Source organism: Pinus tabuliformis, chromosome J, assembly GCF_031772625.1.
Source record: "Pinus tabuliformis cultivar Carrire ecotype Pingquan chromosome J, CPIR1, whole genome shotgun sequence".
NCBI lineage: Eukaryota > Viridiplantae > Streptophyta > Pinopsida > Pinales > Pinaceae > Pinus > Pinus tabuliformis.
Genome location: NC_142295.1, coordinates 379,201,159 through 379,212,916, shown reverse-complemented (window position 1 = coordinate 379,212,916; position 11,758 = coordinate 379,201,159). Strand labels below are relative to the sequence as shown.

General features: G+C 35.5%; 1 protein-coding gene across 1 annotated transcript; it reads left to right on the top strand.

The window, feature by feature from the left end:
* The first annotated feature begins 522 nt into the window (after positions 1-522).
* On the top strand, positions 523-10,347 carry LOC149227324 (putative ALA-interacting subunit 2). Its single transcript, XM_089380465.1, has 7 exons — positions 523-705; positions 7,197-7,271; positions 7,405-7,530; positions 7,729-7,799; positions 8,739-9,039; positions 9,566-9,855; positions 9,951-10,347. Exons 1-7 carry the CDS (start codon positions 523-525, stop codon positions 10,345-10,347), a joined length of 1,443 nt encoding a protein of 480 aa, XP_089236591.1.
* Positions 10,348-11,758: the final 1,411 nt, after the last annotated feature.

The following is an 11,758-nucleotide window of genomic DNA, read 5'->3' as shown; positions in this document are numbered from 1 at the left end:
TTTCGGGTTTCCTGGGGCTGCATGGGGCGAAGATTCCTTAAAGATTCCCTGAAGATTCTCCATTCTGGCCCAAAAAATCCTACGATGAGCGATTTTCTCATCAAAAACTGCCTCAGAATTTGATTCCGGGGCTCCGAAGTGCGACTTTCGCGCCTCTGCGCCAAAAAAGGGCTGATGACGTCAGCATTGTACGGTGGGTGATGTCAGCATGGTGACGTGGCGGGATGACGTCAACATGATCTCATCTCGTACAAACAATGACGTGGTAGGTACGGTGGCGGGACACGTGGCAGTGACGTGGCAGGAGGCCACGCAGGCAGATGACTCATTGGGTGACTGTACAAGGGGGGGTGACGTGGGCTGGTGACGTCACCGGGCGGTAAGCGGTATGTGGCACACCGCTTATGGGGGATGGCAGTTTCGGAGGAAGGGGCTCCGCCATAGCCCGACGCCTGACGCGTGGCGGGAGTACGGCGGCAAAACCGCCGAACTCCTGGACGTTAAAGGCTGGGTGCGGCGGGGATGAGGATGCCCGCCAGACGTAGATCTGCGGGGCGGTGGATCGGACGGCTGGCAGCGGACGCGACGGGATATGGGGTTAACGGGCGGGAATATTCACAGGAATATTCTGAATTTAATATGCGCGGGGGTTGTAGACTTAGGAAAACGGGTTTGCAGGGTTATATGAAGGCATGGGTTCTTTGGGTTAGGGGTGGAATGTGGGTTTTTTTGGGGGTTTTTAGGGTTAAGGGAGAGGCTACTAGCTGACCAGATGTCAAACTAGTTCCTCAATGACTCAGATGGGCTAAAAACAGTCCCAGATGGACTGAGATTTCCCGAACTTAGTAGAAAGTATGGCTATAATGCCAGGGAGGGGTATTTACATAGGGGGATTTATATACATGATTTTAATAGGGGGAGGGAAAAACTAATAGGGAGTTACATAATAAGGGTGATGAGAAAAAGATGTTAGTGAACTCCAGCCTGAGTACCTCCAACTGAAAAAACTGCCTCAACCCAAAAATGAATTGCTTTATCAAAATTGGAACACAACAGTGGCCTTTAGACCAGCCTACTCTTATGGATACTTTTTGGCCATCTGTAGCAAATATGGAGCATTGCAGCATGCATAGCACGACATATTTGGCATGTAAAACTGTCAATCATGAAAGATGATTAACCTGCTGCAGCAGGAGGCTAACATAACAAACATATCTTTTAGTGTCCTTGTCAATGGAGTGGCATCGCCTTTCTTTCACTCTGAAAGAGGCCTCAGGTAGGGGTGCCCCCTATCTCCATTATTATTTTTTCTTGTCATGGAGCGGCCCATTAGACTTATAAGAGAAGAGAACAACAGAGTAAGACTTAAGGGAATCAGGATCACTGACAGTTGCATTCTCACTCATTTACCCTTCGTGGATGATGTGTTGATCTTCCTCAATGGTGGTTTAGGGGACCTGACTACCTTACAGAACACTATCACACTATTTCTAATAGCTACAGGCATGGTCATTAATAATTCTAAATCCACCATTATTGCTATAGGTTGCACCCCTCATGAGATACAGTATGTGCTCCACCACTTTCCCTTCACCCTCCTACAGTTGGAGGATGGTCTTAGATATCTGGGTTACAAGTTGAAGCCCCATGGCTATAAGATAGTAGACTGGACATGGTTAATCTCCAAAATGGAAAGAAGACTCAATATTTGGTACCATAAGTACCTCTCCAGGGCAGGAAGACTTGTACTCAATAAAGTTGTCCTTGAAGCCACTCTGGTGTATTGGATGTCCTTGGCATGCATACCAAGAGGAATCCTCTCGAGAATACAAAATCTCTCGCTTACCCTCCCAAAGAAATGGGGAGGATGGGGTATTAAAAAGCTAGAAGATTTCTCCTCTACTCTAGCGGCCAAGCTAGGCTAGAAATAGATCACATCAAATAGCCTCTAGACTATGGTGGCTTCTTCTAAATACATAGATCCCCTAAATCTGATGGACTGGCTCCTACAGCCAACCTGGAACAAAACAAGGATCTCTGTCATCTGGAAAGTGGTGCTTAATTCTATGTCAATCATCCGAGAAGGACTCACTTGGAGAATTCAAGCAGGAACATCAATGTGAATTGGGTTAAACCTTTGGATTGGGTGTGGCAACACCCACATGCTGCCCAAAGAGCTCGAGATCCATCTTGCCAATTCAAGTATCACACATATCAGCCACATTGCATACATGGAATGCTCCACCATTTTTTACCATGCCTAGAAATATGCCCGCAGTCTGCACATCCCACAACAGTGGCATCAATATTGGGTGGACTATATAGCAACATTAACTTAATCACATATCAGAATTGTAGAAGGGGAGGATGAAATCATTTGGGCACTTGCTAAAAACGGGCACTACTCCCCCAAAGAGGGATACCTCTGTTTAGCTAATGTCCATAGACCACAATCCATCGAACAATGATGGAAAAGCATGTGGAAACTAAAAGCGCCTCCCAGAACTAGATTATTCATGTGGTCCATTCTTAAAAACAAGGCTCTTACAGGTGACAATCTTATCAAAAGAGCCCAATATGGACCTTTTTGGTGTTGTTTATGTAAAGGCAGTTTCAAATATTCAAACCATCTCTTTCTCATCTACCCTGTCACTATTGCCCTCTAGAATTCTATTCTCTCGACCATCCCCTCCCAGGGCACCTGGGGGGGCTTGACAGTTATGGAAGCATGGACCACATGGTGGACCTCCACAACCCCAACCAAGGCTAGGAACCTTCCCCTCCTCATTTGCTGGAAAATCTGGATTGCTCGTAACCAATACATTTTTCATGATATCGTTCCTCACTGGCCCTCCATCACTGCCTGCCTTTTGGAAAATTATCATACCATTCATGAAGATGATGACAATCCCCCCCCCAGGCGCATTGTTCCTAAAAACATTGACCACTCTCAACCATGGGCATACTTTGACGGGTCAACATAGGAAGCTGGGTGTGGGGGCGGAGCCATTCTATATCTTTCAAAATCCCATCACTTCCAAATCCAAATGGGCCTAGGTGGGGGCACAAACAACTTTGCAGAACTTATTACTGCTAAATACCTCATACAATTTGCATTGGAAAAACATTGCAGAAATCTACAACTTTTTGGGGACTCAAAAATTATATGCAATTGGATTAACAAATCAACAAACTATTCTGCTTACTCTCTAAGACCCATTCTGGATGAGGCCCACAGTCTCATAAGTTTTTTTGACATCTTTGTTTGTCGTCACATCTACAGGGAACACAACTCATCTGCCGACCAGTTATCAAAGGAGGCAACGCTCAAGCCTCGTGGCACATGGCTAATCTAGGCGCAGAGGGATGGAGCACACTATCAGTATTACCATCACCCTTTCATGGACTTTATAGATTAATTGGCAGAGCAGGAGCCTGAATTTTGGTTATTTGTTAATAGTATTATGTTTATATATTACGAGTTTGTATTTAAGATGACAGACATACATACTCTTTGCGTAGAGTATTATTTTGGTAAACTTTATTATAAACATTACTGAAGGGAGAGCCTCCCCGCGTCAAGTGCACTGTGTTATTTTTTGTATTCCTCTACTTGAGAGGCACTCAGCCCTCACATACTGCATATGCATATTGCATCTACAACATGTAATTTTCCTTTGATAATGAAAATTATGTTTTTTCCAAGGGGAAAAAATAAATATTATTAAGAAGAAATTGTTATAATTATTATGAGAATGAATTATTTATAGTGTTATATTTATTATTAAGAAGAAATAATTTGATTTTAGGATTTAACAAATTAAGAATTTTTATTTTGTAATTAAATTTTTAAAGTTTATTGAGATGTTAATATTTTATTTTTCTAAATTTTTATTTTTTAATGAAAAAATATATTTTAATTATTAAATTTAATTAAAATATATGTATTTTAATATTTATAATAAGATTAAAGATCTCTTATATTCAATAAAATTTATTGAAATGAAATGTGAATTTATAAATTTTTATTTTTCACAGAAGAAAAGTATGCTTTTAATTATTAAATAATTAAATTTACTTAAATTATATATATATATATATATATATATATATATATATATATATATATATATATAACTTTTTGTTTATAATTTTTTAATCAAATATTTTTATTTTATTTTTTATAAATAAATATTAATTTATATTTTTTTTCCAATTTTATATTTATTTCAAATTAGCTTTAAATAATTATTATTATCAAATCATCAATTTTTGGTCATGTTATTATTTTCCATATTTACCTTTCCAAAATTTATGTGAAATGATTATTTACATCAATTTAAACATCATAATTTGGCAAAGAAAAAAAGAAGAAGAAGAAGAAGAAGGATTATGTAAGCTATCCATCCTTTAATATACTATATAATATGATCAAATATTTATTTCTAAATTACACTGTCTATTATTATTTTTATTTCAATGTGAATTGCTCATCGTTTTGCACTTGTACACTAAGAAAACTTAATACATGGATTCTGAATATTCAGTCTAAACATTAAGTAAGTTTACACCAACCAAGTATTTATGAAAATTTGGTTTACTCAAAATTTCGTGAGTTCTAGTCGGATGTTGATGTTGTTGATGTTAATGGCTAGATGTGTGTTCTGGTCTAGTGCTGATATTAATGGCTAGATGGAGATACGACATAAGATTTCAAAATTGATACACCAAACTAGAGTGTTGCAGTGCAGCTAGATGTAGATGAATTCAAAGCTTATAACCTACAATATGCTCATTCAAAGATATAGAACGTAGGGCCTGCCCTCTGCTTAGGTCATGTAAATGCAAAACAATGGATTTTTAACATTTTATTTTCCTTTCCATTCATTTTGTTGGTTTTTTGGTCATGGTACTGTTATGAGTGGAAGTCCATGGAGTGTTATGAGTGAAATTCTAAACAAATAGAGGATGTTCATGAAAAGATAGTAAACGACCGAGGGAAGGCATCAACGCAAGCATGGTAAATTGCAGCGTGTTTTCCCAATAGGAATGGAATGCTCATTCAAAGATATAGAACGTAGGGCCTGCCCTCTGCTTAGGTCATGTAAATGCAAAACCATGGATTTTTAACATTTTATTTTCCTTTCCATTCATTTTGCTGGTTTTTCGTTCATGGTACTGTTATGAGTGGAAGTCCATGGAGTGTTATGAGTGAAATTCTAAACAAATATAAGATGTTCATGAAAAGATAGTAAACAACCGAGGGAAGGCATCAATGCAAACATGGTAAATTGCAGCGTGTTTTCCCAATAGGAATGGAGTTACATTTAGGTCCCAAGAAAAGTGGAGGTGGGGGCGATGTGTTAGGTTTCCATGGGTGAGGAAGAGATACAATTGTTATCCTGCATAACTTATTCTGCATAACTTATAATGTTTACCTTTGTTAGGGTTTGTCTCTGTTTTACCCCCATATGTTATGGAGGCCAATTAGGATTTCTCTTCACGGTTTGTCTCTATTTTACCGTATGTGTTATGGAGGCCAATTAGGGTTTCTCTAGCAAGTGGTAGATACTCATTGGATGTTACTGAAATCACACAACAACTAAACTAAAAGCAACTGAACTTTAATTGAATGTTATTGAAAGCACACAATAGGTAAATCAACACGACTTTAGGTAAAGCAACAGGACTTCTATTAAATGTTATTGAAGTCACACAATTGTAAAATGTTATTGAAGTCACACAATTGTGTTTTCAATGGCCATTGGGATAAATATATTTGGAATATGATTTGGAATATTTTCATATTTAATAGGTAAAATAGTGGTTTTGTTTTAATATTTATATTTTACAGGAATATTATGAGCAAAATAGTAAGGTTTTTATATACTTGAGCTTGTATTTAAATATTTATATTTTATATAAATATTATGGGCAAAATAGTGAGTTTTATATACTTGAAGTCTATAAATTATGAGTAATTTGACTAGTTTTGAATAACTTGTTAGAAAGTTTCCTAAACCACCATAATAGCTAAAGCAACAAGACTTCTATTTACTAACAGACATTTGAACTTGCCTGCTACAATTTTCAATTGACTTCTTCAACCCTACTTGTAATGTTCATGAGATTTTAATTAGATTGCAGATTCTAAATATTTTAAAACATTTAATGAATTTGTGTTAAGAAAATTGACTTGGTTCATATTCATCGAATTTGAGAGCAACATAAATATAGTTGTAATGTTTTCTATTGCATTTCATTTTCTGAAAAAGTATCTTTTTCTCCCTCCCACAAAGTTGCTAAATGGCAACTTTATGAATAACTATGAGTTCATAGTAAATGACTTTTCTCATTGCATGTTTCCATAAGATTGAGACAACTCTCGTACCTTCTAGCAGGTTGTTCCTTTCGGAACAATGACTTTTACTCTTTCATTAAAGAACAGATCAGAATATATATTGTTCCCTTTTTAATGCAGGGAGTTTGTTATTTAGGTTTACTAAGTTCCTTTCATATTTATTGTGTATATTTACATACCATCAGTATCTCCATGCCTTAAAGGATTTTTAAAAGGAAGGTGGGTGATCCTTACCTTTTAAACAATCAGATACAGTTATTTCTACGAAAACCTTTTCCCTTTTATCTCGTGAAGGGGAAGCAAACCTCACTATAAAATCTAATAATGTGAATTTCATTGTTTCTCGCTTTTTTTGAAATCATACAAAATATTTTCTTTGCATCATCTCTCCAAAATATTCTCTTAGTTTAGAAACAACCCATAGTATTGTGTAATTTGTGGTAAGTGATTGTTCTATGGATGATAGAACCGTGAGTTTTATAATCACATAGTTTGTTTAGTTCGGCAACCTTATATTGAAGAGGTTTCTTGTTTCTCGTGTTGCCAGTTTCTAAGTTCACTCAACAGGAGCTCCCTTCATGTAAGCCACTTTTGACACCAAGATGGGTAAGTTCATAGTCGATGGCAGTATGATATTCCTTAGATGCTAAGCATAAAAGCATACTGTGAGGCAATGAAGTCTAGGGCTTATTTTAAGTGAACTTTGCTTAGTCTCTATCCTCGCAAGGCGGAGCATGTTTCAAATTCATATATATTATTTATTGCTTACTCAAGATACTGAGGCTTTTAGAATATATTACAATATAGCCCTTCTAAAGTGATTATCTGATTTTAGGTCATAGCAATCTTCATATTAGTGGGTGCTATCTTCATCCCCATTGGAGTTGTTTCTCTAATTTCATCACATAGAGTATGTACTCTTCATCTCAGCATTAATGTCTATTTAAAGTTTTATTTTATTTTAACTGCCAGAAGACCCACAACGAATATTTTCAATTTCATATTTAATATCTGAAGTAACAGTGATTTGTTCTCATTTTCAGGTTGTGGAAATTGTGTACCAATATGAAACAGACTGCATACCTAAGCAATATAGAGTTAATAACGATGTCAAACTGGCCTACATAAAAAATAGTACGATTCCAAAAAACTGCAGTCAAATAATAAAAGTGAGGGGTTCATCTTGATTCCTAATAACTAGTATTCAATTCTATAAATTTATAGTTTCTCATCATTAATTTATCAAGTAATAGATAGCAATGGATGGAGTTAGCTTTGTGACAAATACTCGCTAAATGTGAAGATATTATCATAACTACAAATATTATTTACAAAGAATGTAACAGAATATTTCTCTCACTTTACAGGTGCCAAAGAATATGACACAACCAATTTATGTGTATTACCAGCTTGATAGCTTCTATCAGAACCATCATCGGTAAGTGTGCATACATATTATTATGCAACAGTATTTATTGTAATAAAAGCTATACTAATATTTTTTTTAAATTGATAATAATAAAATGTAATATTTTAGTTTTATATTAACTATATTTACTAGTGTGATTATGTTAATAAATAAAATATGATTAATTAAGTGAATGAATTTTAAATGGTCAAATAAACTAAAATGATTAATTAAATGAAATATAAAAACTATAATATAACTTTAAATATTTTATATTCTCAACTTTGTCATAATATAGCTATAAATATTTTATATTCCTAACTTTATTTGATAACTAAATGAAATTGTAATTTTATATTATAAAGTTATATTTCTAAATATATAAAAGTTGAACCGTTTAAATAACCCTTACATTGTGTTATACTACTCGTTTGAATGTTGGTTTATTCGTTCAACAGGGTAATTTGCTATTAATGACGTGGTAGCACATTGTTAGTGCGAGAGCTCAGCCAACTTTTGTAAACTGTGAATGGTACTCCACGTACATAAAAAACAATATTATTATTAAAAATGTAATTTCAGGAGGTTAAAACAACAACAATATTATTATTATGCCATTTTGAATCCATAATTTCAAATCTCACAAAAATCAATCACAATTTATTTATTTAATATTATTAATAATAAAATAAATTAATATTTCATGAAAATAAATTATTATTTATATAAATATAGATTCATGGTTTAGTAATTAAAAATAAACGTAATAGAATTGCAGTTTTTCCTTAATTGTATTGCAGTTTTTGGTATTTTTTAGTAGAGTTATTAAGTGGGTGATACAATGAGATTTATCTATTTTTTTAATTCCTTGTCGTTATAAGGAGCAAGCTCCCTACCATCATTGAATCTAGACTCCTCAAATTACTCTAACAAAATAATGATTCACCATGATTGAAAAAACATTTGCAGGTACGTTAACAGCAGAAACGACGAGCAGTTAATGAATGCCAATACTCAGGATGAAACAAAAGTTTGTGACCCTGAAGCAAAAACCGGAAACAATCTCCCAATTATTCCATGTGGACTCATAGCTTGGAGTTTGTTCAATGATACTTACAACTTCTCCAGAGGGAACACATCGCTTACAATGAACAGGAAAGATATTTCGTGGAAAAGTGATCGCGAACATAAATATGGAAAAAATGTTTTTCCCAAAAATTTTCAGAATGGAACTCTGATTGGCGGTGCTACTCTCAATCCATCAATCCCTGTAAGTAGTATCCTTGTTTAGGTCTTTTACAAAGTAGGCTGGCTGGTTGACTGATTGAGTTTAATGGGCTGTAAATATCAGAAAATAGTAATGTGAGTCTTAAGATAATGGAGAGATAATTCAGTTTAGGATGAGATAACTGAAAAATCCAATTTTCAAATGCATTGTTCCTAATTCAGTTTAGGAAGAAAAAAACACTCTAATAATAATAATAAAATTGTTTACTTCGAAATTATTAATCAAAATAAATAATTATTTAAGTTTTTGTCATGCTTTGCTTTTTTATTTGGTTTTGAATCACATTTATTGGTTTGAAAAGCATTGACCAAAAAATTCTCTTATGTGATTTCTACTGAAAAATTTTACTTAATTCATTATAGATCAAAAAAAACTTGAATACAAAAATTATATTGCTGTTTAATCTTACTATATTTTATATTTTTTCTGTTCATGATAATAAAAAGAAACTGAGAGTCAGTGATTACTATTACCATTGCTTACTGCTTCGTTTGGATGAGCATGGCAGTTAAGTGAGCAAGAGGATCTTATGGTGTGGATGCGACCAGCAGCATTTCCAACCTTCAGGAAGCTGTATGGACGGATTGAGGAGGACCTCAAAGAAAATGATAGCATTACAGTGAATTTGTTTAATAATTATAATACTTATACTTTTGGTGGCACGAAGAAGCTGGTACTTTCTACCACGAATTTTCTTGGAGGGAAGAACAACTTTCTCGGGATAGCTTACCTCATTGTTGGAGGTCTGTGCATTATTTTGGCGATGGTCGTCTTCTTGATGCATATCATAAAACCAAGGTACGTGATTTTACTGTGCGGTACAGTAAAATCACTCTTCTTTCAAAGAAGAGTCTGCGACACAAGCTACTCTGTCCAGTCATGGAAACAAGCAGAATCAGGCAGAGTCAGGTAGTCAGGGGATCAGCAACAAGCAGCAAGGAGAAAGCAGTAAGGCTCTGCATGGAAAAGACAAAGATGAAGACATTAGTAAGTGATAGATGGATGTTGCAAGCACAGTGGATGCTCCAACTGTTCAAGGACAAGGTGCGTCTGAAGAGGATGACGATTTGTATCAGTTTTCCTGCTGGATTGAGGAAGAGCCAGCTCTGGAGGAACCACCAGCCTAACACGTCGCCTCATGCAATGGTTTCTGGCTCCCAGGTGGACTCGTCTCACTATTTTGTGGTTTCTTGGTCTCGTGCAAAGGTACCCAGTTTCCAGGTGGATATGTTTCTATCATTTGTGGTTTTGTGGTCTGGATGTGTTCTGTCTCCACGACAAGTGTCATGAATTCTCTGGTTATGTCATACTGTTACTTGGTTATGTCCCTGTATTTTTGGTTCAGGATTTGCATTCCTCTTTGTTCATTTTGGAAATCCAAGGTCTAGATGTTCAACGGCTGGTTTCCCCCATAGCAGGGGCAGTCTTTAAAGTTTCTTGGACTGGTTTTCCCTCTGTTGGGCAATCCATTACCAACAGGTGCATTTTGTGATGATGGCTGATGCTTAACACCTCTGAGATCAGGTTTCTCTATAACTTTTTGTATCATATTAATAGATCAATACTACTCAGAAAAAAAAGGAGTGGGATCCTTTAGCTGTCAATTTACAAAATTTTCTAGATAGGATTTGAGCTAGGATTTAGGGATTGAGTGATTTTGTAATTAATTCATGAAGTTTAGATTCAGTTGAGATTCTTGAGCAGAATATCAACCAGATTAGATATTGTTTTATATTAGGTAGATTTGATCCAATTATTAAGGATCTAATTGTTAGAATGAAATGGTATTTATGTAAGTTCTTAATGATTGTAAGGGGAATTTTGACTGATTTTGGCTGCTTTGGCCGTATAAGATTAAGTTGCAGAAATTGAATCTCTGTGTGTGTAACATGTATTATTGGTCAATTCCGAATGTTGCATTCCTTCAAATAGTATCTCTGTGTATTATTGAATTTTAGTTTGGCCTTAAAATTTAGAGTTCTGTATGATCTAGTGTGGTGGCGTTTAATTCCTCTTTCGCCGTGTTTTAAGTTAGATTGAATGTGTTTCGAACCATAGAGCTTCAATTAACTAAGCTTCGAATTACAAAGAGTAGAACTCAACCTCGCGAGAACGGTAAAATCATAGCCGAACAGAGGGAAGCCTGACAAATCGTGGTAAACCTAGAAGAAGAGCAAGAGTCGTTCGATCTACAAATCTAATAGAACTAACTATTATTGCGCACTAATAAGCACATGCATTAGTCAAAGAAGAAAAGGCGTTTTATCAAAGAAGTTGTTTATTGGGTGAAGAAAAAGTGGTATGCGGTCTTTTGGAATTCTAAGCGATTCCATTAATCAACCGACACGTAGCACTCAGGTGGAGAGAGAAAACCACTTTATCGGGTGGTAAATATCGCGTAAGATCTTCATATGATATCACTGTTAACCATTGGATCAAGTGTGCTTTGATAAACGGTGGAGGATCACTGATTAGTTTCATTGATCGAGTGAACCATCAACAGTTGGATTGAAGGGTAAGATCAATGGTGGATAATTAATGCGATAATATTTGTGAAAAAGCGGACGTGATAAGGAAATAAATCAAAGTTTGAATTCCTTTTGATTCCGCAGCAAATGAAAGGTTTGTCATATTGTGGGTAAAAATTAAGCATTTCAGCTAATTTATCACAATAGCCAAGTTTGGAGGTAAATGACTGATA

Excerpts from the sequence above, each read along its gene's own strand:
- LOC149227324 (XM_089380465.1), top strand. The coding sequence starts at position 523 with ATGAGGATGCCCGCCAGACGTAGATCTGCGGGGCGGTGGATCGGACGG. Across the intron at positions 706-7,196 it reads TGAAGGCATGGGTTCTTTGG|GTCATAGCAATCTTCATATT; the intron begins GTTAGGGGTGGA and ends ATCTGATTTTAG. Across the intron at positions 7,272-7,404 it reads CTCTAATTTCATCACATAGA|GTTGTGGAAATTGTGTACCA; the intron begins GTATGTACTCTT and ends TCTCATTTTCAG.